Source organism: Schistosoma mansoni, chromosome 4 (genome assembly GCF_000237925.1).
Source record: "Schistosoma mansoni strain Puerto Rico chromosome 4, complete genome".
Classification (NCBI taxonomy): domain Eukaryota; kingdom Metazoa; phylum Platyhelminthes; class Trematoda; order Strigeidida; family Schistosomatidae; genus Schistosoma; species Schistosoma mansoni.
In genome coordinates, this window is record NC_031498.1 from 3,506,940 (window position 1) to 3,524,321 (window position 17,382).

A 17,382-nucleotide genomic window follows, 5' to 3' on the forward strand; every position below is an offset into this window, starting at 1 on the left:
GGAAGATCTAAATTTCTAAACAAGTTACTTATAGATGGTAGTATTCATACTGACTTCTGGCTTGGGTCTACGGCGATCGCAACTTTCGTATTTGTGTTTTATTGATATTTATATTCATGGAGTAAAGACTGAAACTAATGAACTATGAAAATCAAAATAACTCTGTACATAATTAGTTTTATTTCAAAAATTGTAGAGACAAACATCATAGATTACTGGGGAATCATTAAAAAATAATTATTTAATGAGAATGTATTCATGAATACATATATATCCAGGAGATGAATCCTAGATGTGATAAATACGTTTCCTGAATTTCATTGTTAGTTATATTCCAAAATAGAGTCCTTTTCACTTTTAAGATCATATAATTCATGTCGTTTGATTGCGTCAGAAATGATCGATTTATGTACTACTCATTTTAGACTATTTGTCAAAAATTATGGAAATACACTTTTAAACCTTTTTTATTTAACGGAATTTTAGGGAGTTACACTCTTGGCATTTGGCAACGGGGCTCCAGATGTTTTTAGTGCAGTCACAGCCATTACAACTGGGGATCCTGACGCACCAGATGAAGGACTTGGATTAGGGTTTTTATTAGGTAAGTACATTTTCATAAATACATAAAACATGTTTATTTATTATTGTCTGTTACAAATATTACGTTTTATCATAATTAGCTTTTTAAATTTGTCAAAAATATAGGATTCCATTTTATATCGTATGATTTTCGTTACGTTATGATCCTCATTCTACGATTCAAATTACGAAACCTTCACCACTAAAAATTTAAAATATTTCTATTGAAAACAATGAACAAAAATAAATCTGAATGGGGTTTTGTGGAGATTTTAGTAATTTTATATAGTCGAGATCATGAGTCAATTGAACGACCGTCCAGTGCTTCCAGGTTTCCCGTGGTGGTCTAGCTTCAATTGACTAATGATCTCAACTATATAAAAATAAATCTGTTGAAATGATTTCGTTTAACATTTACAAATATTTTACTAAGTACTCAATACTATACACAGAAGTCTTCAATAAAATGAATTAATTCTATATCTAGGTTTCACATTAGCTGCAAATGGCCTCAAGTTACAAACAGTAATTTGATTTAGAAACAAATACCGGGCATACTTTATTTAGTCAAGTTAAAGTTGGTACATGAAGCAGGACTGAAGATCAGAATAAGTGAAATTAAATTTAAAACATGATATTAAAAAATAGTAAAGACTGCTGCCCATTTATACGTTGGAAAAAACACCATAATACTACTAGTAATGTATAGTAAACATCACCGTCATTATCATCATCATGAATATTGATTTTATTTATTTATTTTAATTTAGGATCTGGTCTTCTGGTAAATACAGTTACAGCTGGATTGGTTATATTTTTAAAGCCGTTTAAAATCAGTCGTAGACCATTTTTAAAAGATACCATATTTTATATGATTGCTGTCAGTTGGGCTGCATCAATTTTGATCCGTCGGAAAATTTATTTCGCAGATGCTATTGGTCAGTTGATTGTGTTTATTCATCTTTATTTAAAAATAATAAAAACACTAGTTTGGAATTTCTCTAACCAAATAAAATGAATAAGTTTCCGAACAAATTAATGAAAATTATGTTTTAATTCTCTTGATTGACAGAAAATAAAAGAGATATTTTGTCGTCAATATACATATATGTAAAGCATATCTGTAAATTGAAGATCTAGACAATCAGTCAGTCAGCTACAACATAGGAACAGGCACACATATGCATCGGTCCAAGTTGCCATAACCTCATTAGCACAAGATGAACACCAAATTCATAGTAGTGAATTTAGTGGTGGTAATATATAAAAGAAAGGTTGTATATAAGGATATAGTACTGGAAGGAAGACAGATATGAAGCAATTTTAATCTCAAGGGTTAAGGGAAGATAAAGAGTGTATACACCTGCACCATTGTGATCGATTCTGAGCCACCTAATATCTATCATGAATAGTCTAGAATTTTCTAATGTTAATGTAAAAAATGTGATAGAGTGTGACTTATTGATATTAAGTTAATCTTTGGAAATATATAGATGACATTAAACTCAATAGTTTGTCATTAGTATCGCCAAAAGTGAATAATTTATCAGATGCATTTTGGAAAACACTGCACATTAATAAAAGTCATTGACATCAGTTACTAGGCTGTAGAATCAATTTACTTATTTTTTGTAAAAATGGTTAAGAATAAAATATGGTCTTATCGCATATTTCCTTGCATAAATCATTTAACATTCTAGTTTTTTTCAGTCAGATAATTATGAGGAACGAGCAGAGGCAAATGGGAGCGTTAATTCAAGACAATTTAGCTATCAAAATCTAAAATAATTCATAGAGTAAAGTTTTAAATATATAACAACATTTATTCCGAAGTGAGAAATTGGCTTCTAAATTTTTGGTTACTTATTCGATACTAAATGAATAATTTAGTTGTACACAACGACTTTAACCACATATAAACATAATAACTTGTTTTCAATCATCACCATACTACTGCAATTCTGTTTCTTATCCGATGGATAAATGATACAATAATTATTCTTTTTTATCACAAACAGATAACAACTATAATGGTATTGAAAACTAGGAATTATCAAACAACTGTTCTAGCAGTGCATACTCACAACCGCACTAGGGATCAAATTTATGACTACAAAATCTACAGAGGAACATAATACCTTTGTACTACTGATTTAGAATAATTCATTTATTTGCTCTCATTCAATGTTAATGATTATTAATTCTTATATTTTCTTTAAAAGGAACATTTCCGATCTTAATATTTATTTTTTGAAAAAATAATTACTTTTCTTGTGTAGGATTTTTAGTATTCTACTTAGTCTATGTATTAACTACATGGGTTAGTAGTACTTACATGCATCGTCAAAGAAGAAATGGAACACATAGTATCCTGCCATTGTTTTTACAAAATACTCTTTCAAAGCCGTTAAACATGTTAAGTCGTAAACGACAAAATTTATCACAAATGTGTGGACGCATTTGTCCTCAATTTATGTTTTTGACAAGAATTCGAAAAAAAATAAACCTTTATCAGTTTAAGAAATCTAAATCATCGCAAAATCATGTAATTATTGAAGATGGAATGAAAAATCTTTATTCGAATGTTGTTTTCGAGCAAGTTTTACCTGAAAAGACAGTTTTGTCAGCAACTGCTAAAGTAAATGGAAATGTTGAATTGAGAGGTAAGTGAAAAAATGCATTTTGTATTGTTGTAACAATGGAACAATGATACAGTTTATTAAGATAAGTCAATTAGTGATTAAAACTTTTGTTTTCAGATGTATTTTGAGTGACAAGGTTTTTGTTTCTAATGGTTTTTATCATGTCAAACAGATAAAATTTTATATGGAAGTGAAATGGATTTATGACGTTATGCAAATTACTCATGAATATAACGTTCCTCTCAACAATCAGGTACTGTAATGGTGACAGAATTTTGGGGAGTTAGTATGTTATATAGTTGATTACTGATCTGTTATAAAATAGATGACAACAATTAACCCATGTTAGGATGATAATTTGATCTATTTTTTAATGGTGGTTGCTTCATTTCTAACGTAAGAATTATTTACATTGTTGGGTACATATTTGGATAACACAGACGATTATTTTGTTTGTATAAAAAGTATATAGAAGGTGTTGAATTCTTTAAGCTTATTAATTTGAGCATAAAGCTGTCATTATCTTTCTAGACACTATCGCTAACTCGAAATACAAAAAGATTGAAATTGATGCCTCTTAGTTCATTGGTGGTGCACGACAGGAAACGTGGGCTTATATTACAAGGTATTCGGGATTTGACGTTCAGAGGATTTGTAATATTGAGGAAGCTGATCTTTTCCACGATACTCGAAGTTGCGCTACACTGTCAGATGTACCATCCAACTCAAGATTGTAGATACCTCTTGTTCATGAGTTTCAAGTAACAGAAAGATCTAGGTACAGAGGTTCTTGACTGTTACCTTTAATCATAGAACATACGTATATAGTGAGCATAGTGTCCAGTTTCATGGATGGATAACCACTGTTCAACTTGATAGCTAGAGTTTGATTATGTTTATAGATCATACTAGGGGTAGCCAGACTATTCTTGGAATTGGATTCCATAGGGTATTCGATATCATGGAGAGGTGTACATAAAACAGACCAGATTCGGTAACCTGAAATTATCTCAGGGAATCATAACACAGAAAAATCTTACAAAGGATTTCATGGAAGATGCTATGCAGTGGTTTGAGTTGTTTCTTATTGGCACTCAGGAATGATTTTTACTACTTTTTTCAATGTCGAATGTTTCCGATAATCTCTGGTTAAGCCATGCTTCAATAAGAAACACTTTTTTTCTAATATTTTATGATATCACTCGACTCGTCCTTTAATGCTTTACATAATACGACTTAAAAGTCATGGGTTTGTCATTAGACCATCGAACTATTATTTTATGCCATAAAGTAATGTGTGCAGGTGATTCAGCTGTTGTAAAACACTCGAAGTTTGGCTAATGAGTCACAGGTTAGAATCCTGCTCTATCTACTTCTGTTTAGAAAACCACTAAAATCTGTATAAAAAGGTACGGTTTCAAGTTGAGTCCATAAACCTGTACTAGATGGATAAATTATCTAGCTAAATTTTTATGATAATAAATTTGTTGAAGTTAGACATTAACACCGTCGAATGCCAGCTCAGTGGTCTATCGGTTAAGAGCTTCGGCTCGAGACTGGTAGGTCCTGGGTTCGAATCTCGCGGGAGCGGGTTCGTGGATGCGCACTGCTGAGGAGTCCCATAATAGGACGAAACGGTCGTCCAGTGTTTCCAGGTTTTCCATGGTGGTCTAGCTTCAATTGACTCACGCTTTCAACTATGAAAATACTAAATCTCCACAAAACCCCTTCTGATAATTAATAAATTTGTAAACTGTTTTATTTTAGAAATAAAAATAATATATTTGTAATATCCCAATAAGTAGAAAAATTAGATTTTCTGACGTTTCGTGACTCAGTGTAAGCCACTTCTTCAAGAAATAAATAACAAAATTGAAGTAAACCCAAGTTTAAGTTTGTTACTTATCCCTTGAAGAAGTGGTTTATATTGAGTCACAAAACGTCGGAAAATCTAATTTTTCTACTCATTAGGACATTATAAATATTTTATTTTTATTTATAACAATTGACCCAATGCTCAATTTATTTGGAATTTTCAAGTCAAACTTTGGTAATGATGCTTGTTTTATTTCATCTCATTTACATTTAAGTTAGATAGTTGTATGCTCACTAATGACCTGTTTAATGGTGCATTCGTCAAACATTTAGTTGGAAACAATAACATACCGAACGAAGCAGGTCGGGTGTAAGATAATTTCTCTGTAATATTAAATATGGGTCACTCAATGTAGTTAACCGATTGATATTAAAAATCTGGATTATTCGGATTTCTAATTATCGATCTGAAACTAACGTACACACTGCAAGACTCGATAGATTTAAGTTTTCTTCCTTATGAGGTTTTGGGTAAGCACTTATGAAGAGCTCATATTCTTAAGTTTTCATGCATTCACCATCTGGTTTGTACTCTTGGGGAATATCACATTGAAAAAATAAAAAGTACATTTCTTTCATAAAAATTCACTAAATTTATTATCCCAACAATACTTTTTGTTGACTACAAAAAATATAGATCGAGAGAAAGTTACAATTCCTAATATTCACGTCAGTGATAAACGAATAAATAATCGACAAATAAATGCACCGAAGATTGAAATCACGTCACCAAAAGATATCGACGACCTCAATTCACATTTAGATCATTCATCATATTTACATGGCGATGAAAATGTTAGCACTGTTAATAATGGAAGTTTACGTTTGTCATCTGATTTTAAAAATTATTTAAATCCACCTGATGGAGTTAAAAAACGAGCATCTTCATTAGTTTCAACTGAGCCAATGTCAAGCGATAGACGATTATCAACTGAACATTCTGGTTTAAGTCGTGGACGTTGTCGCAGAGCACAATCAGTATTTAGACGAAGACCTAGTTCTAGAATGAGTTCAACAGGGTATGAGTTATCTTATATGGTACGATGGATTATAGGTAAATTGATGTTGGTTTTTTTTCCAATTATTTGTATGAAAAAAATTTGTAATAGGTTAGTTTTTTTTTGTACGAGAAAGCATAAACTACGTTTTTCTGTGATCTTGTACAAATTTGAATTGTCCTTGGAACTGATGATTTCATAGGGCAATACTGTATAGTAACAGATTGGAGGTCACGGATAAAATCAATTCACAAAACTGGTGATCTTTTTAAATGACTATTTTGTATACATCTTGACTAAAAGCATAAATTGGTAGGTTTAGATTAATCTTGTAACGATAGGCTGTCAGCAAATAAACCAACTAATTGCCTAAGAAATAAAAAGAGTTCTCAAAGAATATTCAAATAACTATAATTAAAATAGTCATTTTTACCAACCTTCAGGAATAAAAGACTTTATAAGCTCATAACACAGAATGAATTCATTTAATATATATTTAGGTTTATCGTCACTATGCATAAAATTTGGTACAGGTAATTTAATTGGATTACTTTTCGTCAGTATTTTTCTATCATCTGATTGAGTTGTTACTCACTTTTTTATTATTTTTTATAGCACAGTAACAAAGAGTGTATTGTTCAAAGAAACTTGTGATAAACAATATACTTTTTATAACAAATAATATTTGTGAATAAAGCAGAACTTGAAGACATTTAATCTGTATTTGGGACCCCTCAGCAGTTCATAGCCACTACTTTATATAGGATCAAACCCATAACCCTTAGGTAGCGAACTAAGCAAAATACAATTGGTTCATATTTTTAATTTAGATCTGTTGATAATATGCCGCTGTATCCATTTAGTGTCACTTGTGAGTGTCTGGCCAACTTCTAGCATAACTTATGTCTTTGATAATAGATACACATTAGAATATGAGAAAATTCTTTTCCGTAGTTCTCCAGAGAACTTTGTTCTCTGATAGTTGTTTTTTTAAATTAAATAGATTTTCACGAGCTTGACATACATACATACTTTAATACCTAATAATATTTTATAGGAAATTTCACAAGAAATCTCTCTTACATGTTCCTATTTTCTCAGAAATAAAAAAGTCGGGACATAAGTAACTACAAAAATATAACTTGTAGTTAGATCTTCAAAGGTTACGTAAAACCTGATGCAGAAATTTATCTATATTTAGTTTAAATAAAAAGGCGCTAATGTTTGTGAGAATTTACTGAAAAATTCATTTAACAGTGAAGTAAAAAATGATGAAGTTCTAACTTTATAATTCTCTGAACTGATAGAATATAACAATAGTTCAAAACGTTTTCTAGTAAAACTATACTTCAAAGATAAACCTGAGTGGCTGTAATAATGTTTGTGGAAAAGTTTACTACCTCTCTTATTTATCAATCAGGATTTGAGTAAATTTGATGAGTAACTTACAACAGAAACGGAAAAATTTAGAACTTACAAGTATGTGTAAAACAATGAATAAACTCGTCAAGGTCGCCAAATGGTTCTTCCATTTTAAAATCATTACTTTGACATAAAACATCGTTTCGTGTGACCACAAGTCATTTTCCCTTTGTAGCTATTATGCAGAAGTAGACAATTTTTTTGATCATTACCGTATATATTGTTGGTGTATGCACTCGTTGGAGGGTTAACAAAATTACGCTTGTGAATACTAATAAGAATTAATATGGAAGACGTTAGAATGGAAATGTATTGGCAATGTAATTTTGTAGACATTTGCCCCATATACTAAAAACCTATTAGTTCGATGGAAAGAACTTCTTACACATTCTGTTTACACATTTCTTTACTCATTATACTTTAGATTCATAAGTGTACTATAACTATGAAGCCGTTATCTCTAAACTGATTTGTTCGTCGCCGAAGTATGGTTTTATCAACTTTTCTGAACTTACTAAGATTGTAAATAAAGCTATCTCGAAAGCGATAACGAAGAAAACCTCGGTTAACCAATTCTTGACGATCGCCTGACAATCGCATAAAATTAGAGCCATTTTAATTTCCTAAATAGCTGTACGTATATTTGTGACGTATCTTTATCAGAAAAAATGCTCAACATTCAATGGTAAGTGGAATATTTAATTTTATAACTGAACATCTTTTTATATCTCTTTTCAATTGTTCAATTTTCTTTGTAGCAAATCGGGAATTAAAGGAGAAATCTATGGGTTCACGTAAGTTGCATTACTAAGATGTTTATTTATAATTACATAATATGTTTTCTATTGATAAAGTGTATACAATTCATCGAGGATATTAACCCAATGATGGATTAACGGATACTAAATAACCTCAAAATCGAAAGATGTTTATTTGGAAGTATTTTAGGAATTACACTAAATAATCAGGAATTGAAAACTAGATTTGCGTGGGGTTTAAATCTTAATTATATCTTCAGAAGCTTAGTTAATTTCTATCATTAAATAAATTAAAATAAATTCGTATGAAAAAGAAAACAGTACACAACTTGAGCAATGGCAGGTATTAAATACAAGTTACTTGATATTAGTTGGGTTTTCGGAGGTGGTCTTCAAGAAACACTGGATCTGGGTTTTGGGTTAGTAGAGGCTCGTCTACAAGGCGTACCTGTAAAGATAGGGGAATTGATACTAGCTGTAAGATCCGTACACGGGTCACCCAGTTTCGCGATTTTAAAATTTACTATTGAGTTACTCAAGCAGCTACTAACCTGTTGTACGACTAAGATATTTACGATTGATTAGTCTTTAAGTAGTGACTGGTATTATGTTTGTCTATTCCTTTTAGTAATTACCAAATCCTGTCCATCAGGTTGCCGTGTAGCACACCTTTCTGACGAGTGTAAATGGTGCTAAACTTAGGCTCAGAGTTTCCTATCGACAACCTGTAACCATCTAACATCTCAACATTGAACACACGATTTCGAGTTATCCAACGTAGTGACCAGATATCAACTTGATCAGTCGAATTTAGTCGGCATTAAAATGACTAGACAAACATGACATTAGTCACTACTTAGTGATAAATTAATTGTACTTCGTATTATTGGGAATTTTGGAAACGTTCCTTACGAAAACGTTTTAGAATTGACAAATAATTGAAAATAAGCAAGATTTCAATAAATAGCCTAAGCAGATAACCTAAATGATTTAAAGAGTGAGAGTAACAACCATATGTACTTGAAATTAAATTGATATACTAGAATATAATACATTCGTTGAACCAGGGTGAAAAAACTTATCACGGAACGTGAAATTGCCTAAAATTTAGCAAAACGTGGAAGGGTGAATAGAGAACAAATGAATTGTACAAATAATCAACAAATGTAACAATAAAGTATTTGCAGGAATTTTAAAATAAAGGTGATAACAGTAATGAGAAAACATGTTTAATTATGGATTAATTTAATATCATCTTTGATAAAAGAACAGTATTGCTTACCATGTTTACAGCAAATGGTACATACTTCATGCGACCGATTACATTATACATTCTCTTACCTATTTTATCTATCCTTACATAAATTAGAATTTTATTATCATTGAAAGTATTTGTGGAGAATGACAGAATTGAAATGGATTGTTTCATATATATTTATCGTAAATTGTATTTCTATCAGTTTAAATAACCAGTATTAGATACAGTGCTCTGTTTATTTAACAAAAATGACTACAAATAGACTAGTTGGCAATTTTTCTTATTTTATGAACAACGTAGTTTATTACTTTTTATTATCCTTAATGGATATGCTTCAATACAGAAGGAAAAATGTAGTGTTAAAAATTAAAATAAGAATTCAAGAGAAAGCAAAAAGTTTCAGAAATTGATTAAATAAATCAACATGACACAATATCTTGTGATCTATCCGTAATCATAAATGTTTAAGGACGAGATCATTTTCAAAGGATATGTTGCGTTTGCTTATTTTAGTTCTCAGATTACTTATGAATATTGATTTGAAAGACTATAAACAAATAAATTTTCTCTGTATTCTAGGAGATGGAGAAACACGAAGATCACAGAAATCTCCATATGATCCTGAAGAACAAACTAATGAGAATGTAACTTCTGGGAATAGTTAGTTAATTACATGAATATATATATATACTTATTATTAGAACCTTTTTACTGTTCATTTAACTAGTTCATGATGAATAAGTATATCGCTATTGAATATTTTGTATCATACAATAATATTGAAAACAGCCTAAACCTATAGATCCTCTGTGTTTGATAATATGTGTTAGGGAATGTTTCATTCTAAAATGATTTCAACGGCAAATAAATAGTTATTCAATGCTACTTAGTTTTGACAAATCTTCAGTAGATGCCAGTTTGTGTGAAAAGTTATCTTGTAAATTGAATAATTTACCATAACCCAAGTAGATAAATTTATGAACTACTTCTGAGTACTATAAATAGAATTATAAAAATATTGAACGATCGTGTATTTCAAGTTTTATTTGGTGTACAGTCAATAAATAAATTCTACTTTGTTTAAACTAAATTTTTATTTATTATGTTAGTTTGTCAAGGACCAGTATTTGTAGTACTTTGGATGGATTTAAAATAGAGCTCTCCATTTCATAGACTTTGTTCATGAGTTTGAAAGTTGAAATAAATAGATGATCTATTAAATGTTACAAGTCTTTAGATGATTTATGCCATGTTTTAACAAAAATCCAGATTAAAGTTGTTTTTTTGTGACTGAGGAATAAATGTCTACTTGTTCAACGGGATATGACTGATATGGTTTGGTGAGAAGAACAATCCGATGTTGTAGATGAAGATTTATTGATACACCAAACACGGATTTAAACATTGAACCACAACTGAACAATACGATATCAAAATGTACAATGAAAAATATATATCGTTTTAAATATCTGTTTAATAGATAAATCTGGAAATATTGGACTGGTAATAGTTAACAGTAATTAATCAATAGTTCAATGTATGTATATAATCTGTATCAGTAGATTAACTGTTTTAACTAACAAATATAACTAAATTACTGTATTACATATTTTGCTTCTATTCCCTTTTGTTTGAATGTACATGAATAAGCTTATCTGTAGAGAAGGGGTAACTTGAAAATTATTTAACCTTCTTCATTCCTTTTCTGTTTTGTAAGACAAAACGGTCCTTGATCATGTTCACTTGAGCCTCTGACGTTTTCAAATCTCACGTTAATAGAATGAATTAATCAACAGGAGACTGATCTGGGTTTTTTATAGTTGTGCAAAAAAACATATTTAGGGTCTTCGCAATAATTTATTATTGTCTGTTCCAATTCTTCCCTACTATTTTCCTAAGATTTATTTGGTCGTAAAGGATCACATCGCACATCGAATCTAACAAATATGCCAAGTTATATGCAGTCACCGACATTATCTGACTATTCAATTGAAGAGGATACACTGCCTAAATCATCTCTTTCATTAAAAAAGATAAAATTAAATGTTCTACCTTCTGATTGGAAACAGGTAAACAACAAATACCAGGTTTGGGTGAAAATGACATCAAATTTTCGAGTACCTCACCAAAGTTCAATCATCAAGAAGAAAGTTTTAAAGAACATGAAGATGAAAGAGAGACAACATTCAGAGGTGAAGGAGAAGAGGAGAAAGATGAGGGAGATGAAGAGATAGAGGAAGAGGAAATGTCTTGGTTAGAAAAATGGGCGATGAAAGGTGTATGGCATCATTTCGCTTATTATATGATACCAATTGATGTAGAATCATGGCCTCAACAGTCAGTTTTTAGTCGATTCTTACAGATTTTACAAACACCAATTTTTCTGGTCTTTCGATTAACAATACCGACTGTAATAGAAGAACTGGCAGACGATACAGAAACGCAGGGTTTTGCTCAAGAATCAAATATTGAACAGAAAATCAATGAACCATCTCGAGAAATAAGTACAATTCCGGAAGAGAACAAATTTACTTTGAATTCTAGCCAACCTGAATTGAATCATAGTAATGACTTTGTTCCAGAGAACACTGATCGTGAACCTGTCGCAGTAAATTTAGAGTTAATGCATGGATGGTGTAAACCATTAAATGTTTTTCAATGTCTATTAGTGCCAGCTTTATGGCCTATGTTATTGACAGGTAAAGTAAAATAAAGAATCTAGATTTTTGTCACAATTATAATTAACTGAAATAAGCAGATAATCTAAAATGATACTATCAGATTTCAAACTCTACAAAGAATGGATAAACTTAATGCCTAATTTATTAAGCCATCCTGATCAATTTAGTTCAAAGATTATAGTTTAGTCATTTTTCCTATCATTCAGTAAACTTTATTTCCAATAAATAGTTTTTGACTAGTACGTCCGAATCCTCTTATCGCTTAATAATATGTATTTATTTTGTTTTTACCTTAACTGATGGTGAACAACATCTTGACTGTTCACGAGCGTTGACCAGTGTGACTTCCTTCGCATGAGTAGTAGAATTGGTAAATACGAAATGCCTTTGTTACTCTTTATAATTCCTTCTTTAATATATTTGTCACCACCAACGTCTAGAATACATAATTTATAATATTCCAAATAACCTGTACTTTGGTTAGCTTAGCGCTATTGTTAAAATTGACCATATAATTCATGGAGTGACTGAGTTCACGATTGATTCATTGATCTTTTCGTTTTGACTCATCTTCGTGATACTAGTGAGCACGGTCACCAAACGGTTTGAGTACCAGCTGTCCTGAGATTGACTGTCATAATGTCTTATTGGTTGTATTAGAAGAGTAGACAAACGAAAAGTGACCATGAATTTAGTTCGATTTGTTTAAAAATTATTTATTTCAATCAATATATGGGTAATATACATGTGAATGTCTGATCTTTGCTAGTCTAACTATCCAATTAAATTATTGAGACATATGTGTATGATCTGTTAACTATGATTTTCTCAGATTTTTAATTTCATTTTCTTATTCTGTTTCTCATTGTATTTCACCTATTCCTTTACCTTTTTTTTATAAAATATCCAGCTAATGGCAAATGTATTGGATTATCACCGATTGGAAAAACTCCAATACCAATATTTTGTCCATTTCTAGCTAGTGGATTCATTATTGCACTGACGGTGTTTTTCACCTCAAAATGGAACCAACCACCTCGACATTATCATAGACCATTCTTTGCTACACTTGGTTTTATCACATCAATTATATGGATATATGCATTAGCTCATGAATTAGTGAATTCATTAGAAACTTTGGGTATCGTCTGGGAAATCAGTGAAGCTATTCTAGGACTTAGTGTTATGGCATTGGCTAGTTCAATTGGAGGTCAGTAGTATAATTTAATTTTAAGTTGATGGATATAATGAGAAAATAGTTTCTTCCTTGTGCGAGATTAAATGAAACCTTTCGTGATGTTGCTGTGTTTAGTGATGTTTGGTTTTGAATGTCTGTAAAATACTGATTGATTGATATGATAAGGTGGAGAGAATTTATCTCAGTTAATCACTTTTTACAAATGATAGACTTTCAACAGATTTGATATGAAGCTCATCAAAGTTGTATCGAAGATGGATTTAAATCAGATATGTTAAGCATTCAGATCACTTAATTGTGATTAGTACTTTTGGAAGTCTGAAAGCACTTATAATCAGCTTTTGGATGCACAAGTCGAAGCTTTGAATTTTACAAACAAGTATTTCTCTTTTGCTAGTTAATTCTACTAATTATTTAGAATTCTCTTTAACTACAACAATATGTTAGCGTCCTTGATGTTAACTATGTGACATATTGTTGTCTGAACTTTTGGTGTGGTAAAATAAACCTCATAGAAATTTTCATTCAAGATCAAATTACTTATTAGATTTTCATCTTGAACAGGAATCTTTAAAACAGTTAGTGCTATTTGCTCAATTCAAATCATTCTGTTAAGAATAATAGTTTTTTTTAGTTTTCAGTTGTCATGTAGCTATATCTGACGTTAATATTGTCACCAGTCTCTTAAGACAGGAAAACTAAGTATGTTCACTGATCTCCGTGAATTACATTTTGAGAAAGAAAATCTCTGAAAGACATTCTTTGTAATGAAGAACATTTTATGTACAAATTAGTTTATGCCAAAAGAAAGTAAATGTGAAAGAATGTCTGTTTTCGAAAATATATGTGAAATAGATATGGAAGTATTTTATAAAGGATTAAATTTTTTCTAGAGTTCCTAGAGTAAAGCTAAATCTTTTGCAATTGTATGATATTAGCACTGCTCCATATTAAACAGATTCAGACCAGGAGTTAAGGTTTGTTCGATAACTACTCCCTGGTTTACCACTGCTTTTCAATTAATGGAGATTTCTATTGAAAGGTGATAAATAAACTTACAAAGTCCTAATAATATTATTATGAATAAAGTATATAAGAGTTGTTATGAGCTGAAACCGGTAACTGAAAAAGTGTAGTCGTTATATCCGGTAAATACGAGAAGAATGGTAACTGTCAGGATTAATTTATGGATTATTATTGTATATATTCTAATTGTATAATCACCAGGTAGCTAGATTATATATATATACTCACAGACACTTTTTGGCTCAATGATGTATAATTGTTATTTTTCATTTTATGGTGTAATGTGGTTGGATGTATCTGGATATAAACTAGGTATGTTTGAAATATAATATTCGTATTTTGGATGCTGATTATTATGTTCTGAATTCGACAGGCAGGGGAGAAGCTACTGGGTCGAAGATTAATAAGAACTTAGCAATCAATCAAGGCTATTAGTGCTGGCAGGTATATCATTGGTTGGCTCAGGGGCTAAGTCATACAAATCAATATTCCGATTAGTGGTTTTGTCATGTGCTATTAGTCAGTGGTCCCAATTCATAACGGTATTGAAAACTCTTGTGAAATTGACTATCATACGATAGATGAGCTATAGTTTGTTATAGTTGAGTAATACTAAATTCTATGCTTTTTTACACAAGTTACTAAGTACTTTTAAATTATTATTATATTCGTATTATTGAAATAATGATGAATTAGACATAATGTCGAATTGTTTATTGGCTCGAAATGGCTATCCTAGAATTGCATATGCAGCTTGTTTAGGTTCACCATTGTTTAATTTGCTACTTGGTGCTGGTCTATCATATACTGTCAAAATTGGTAGAGCTGATGTTGGATATGCATATGTAAGTATTAGTATTATGGTAAATATTTTATATCGATAAATAATTCAGGTAAATGTTTGTTTTTGTCAAAGTGGTAGGTTATATTTTTAAAAAAAGCAGTCAAATAATATAATACTCTAGTTTATAGTTTTTATAGAAAACTTTCAATTAGAAACTGGAATCAGATAGTTACATTGAGTATTATGATAGAACAATAGGTTTCACTTGATGTTGGTCATTTACAAGCAGCAGACAGCTATCTTGTACTTGATGATATGTTTCAATGCATCGATTATTCCTGGATGTAATAGCCCACCTATAGAGTTTCACATGTATGTAATGTAGTGAAGTGATTGTATGGATTTGCATTTTCCAGTAGCCATTATTCAGTCTATGTTGATTTACAGGTTAACTGAACGAATGCCTCGATCTTATGCACTTTTACAGGTTGGTATTTAATGAGTAACCACCAGCTAAAGCCGCTTTGCCGCTTGTGTTCTTTTCTGAGGCCTATCAATTAAATATACATGGATTCTCGGATTACTGTCAAAAGTGTGACTTGAGTTTAGTAGTTTTGACTTCAAGTATCAAAGCATTACCATGAATACCAACTAACTGAAAGTACAAACCTTTCCGGTTAATAACATTATATCTTTTGAGCAAACTGGTAACTATTATTACTCAGTGACCTAGTGGTTAACGTTTCGTCTTTTAAAACGACGAGGATAGGGCTCAGGTATCACTGAAATACGACCTACTCAGCTGACAAGTGTCAAATAGGAAGAGGTGTAGGCCTTGCATTCAAAAACTAAATACTATCCAAGTTATAATTTGTATACAGTGGAGTCAACTTTGAGAAAGAGATGAGTTTTGTGGTTTTTCAGGCAATGTACACATGTATGAAAAATAATTTCAGAGTTATCTGTTAAATGCACTGAAAAAATAAACTGATATTAATTTCTACAATTTTTAACGGGATTTACAGCCAGTACATTTTGTATTACGTTAATCAAATATTTTATAAATTAGAAATAATCGATATTTTAAGAAATCTATAAATATATGAAAATGGTTTTTGTTGTGAACAAGCGTTACATAGAATTTAAACCGAAATGTTTAGCAAAATTGATCGAAGTAACCGCCTAACCTGATTCTATGTACAGTAGTTGATAAGGCAATACTGAGTTCATTACTAATTTGGAACAACTATACGATTCCCAGTGATTTTTATTCGTCCTCTGGCTGATATTCATCATGATAAAGTTTATTCTCATAAATAACTTGGTAGAATTAGCAAACTTTCAATAAGTCTATAGATGATTTAAATTAGTTATGCTTTCTCGAAAATGAATACTATCCTGTCATATATCTGGCATGTACTTCAATTAATGTTATGATACAACAAACTTTCACATTTAAAATAAATTCCCAATAGATGTATTAGTTGGGAAACTATTGGTAACTTATACACTTTTTTTTCTTTTACCTTCTTCATGTATGGGTATAAACGAAAACAATTAACTTTGGGAATATTTGAAAAAAAATGTTATCAATTTTGTTACAGTTGTCATTTACACTTACTCAAGCTTTACTATTCTCTTGTCTTCTAGCAGTACTTACATTAAACATTTTAACAGCTTTAATAGGAAGATTTCAGTTTTATCGTTATTATGGTATTGTTTTAATAATTATCTATTTAGTATTTGTAACAACTGCTATTCTTATTGAAGTTGATGTAATTGTTTCACCAGTTAATTGGAATTTGGCTACTGGAACAGAATAAGTATCAATACTACTACTATTACTATTATTCCTTTTATTATTAATAATACTAACAATAAAATGATTCTAATAAGTATCACTGTGAAAGATATAAAACTCACGATATATATATATAAAGTCAATGCTGATTTTTAAAAATAAAGAAATCGACTTATATGGAAATTGAATAAGCATTACAATGAATTAATTAATGTAATAAGTAACTATATATAACACTTTATTTTTCTTCTGTATTCCTATCACACACACACAATCTATTTCTTTTCTATTTTGTGATATTTTGTAATATTAAAAAAAATCTTTTCACTTGTTTCATAATCATTTCTGAAGTAGTGA

The 17,382-nt window shown here is 30.5% G+C and overlaps 1 protein-coding gene and 1 non-coding gene across 2 annotated transcripts in view; both read left to right on the top strand.

Annotated features, from left to right (window-relative positions):
- Nucleotides 1-17,047, top strand: part of Smp_149930 (putative na/ca exchanger) — a gene marked incomplete at both ends in the record, with an annotated part of 70,082 nt that extends 53,035 nt beyond the window's left edge. The window contains 7 exons of the mRNA XM_018796565.1: nucleotides 487-604; nucleotides 2,862-3,245; nucleotides 5,737-6,153; nucleotides 11,794-12,234; nucleotides 13,127-13,426; nucleotides 15,137-15,285; nucleotides 16,829-17,047. Coding sequence (XP_018651694.1) covers nucleotides 487-604; nucleotides 2,862-3,245; nucleotides 5,737-6,153; nucleotides 11,794-12,234; nucleotides 13,127-13,426; nucleotides 15,137-15,285; nucleotides 16,829-17,047 — 2,028 coding nt within the window. The remainder of the gene's footprint in view (nucleotides 1-486; nucleotides 605-2,861; nucleotides 3,246-5,736; nucleotides 6,154-11,793; nucleotides 12,235-13,126; nucleotides 13,427-15,136; nucleotides 15,286-16,828) is intronic.
- Smp_tRNA_00841_Pseudo_CGA.1.1 lies at nucleotides 4,743-4,814 on the top strand. The gene has a single exon. It is a non-coding gene (tRNA).
- Nucleotides 17,048-17,382: the final 335 nt, after the last annotated feature.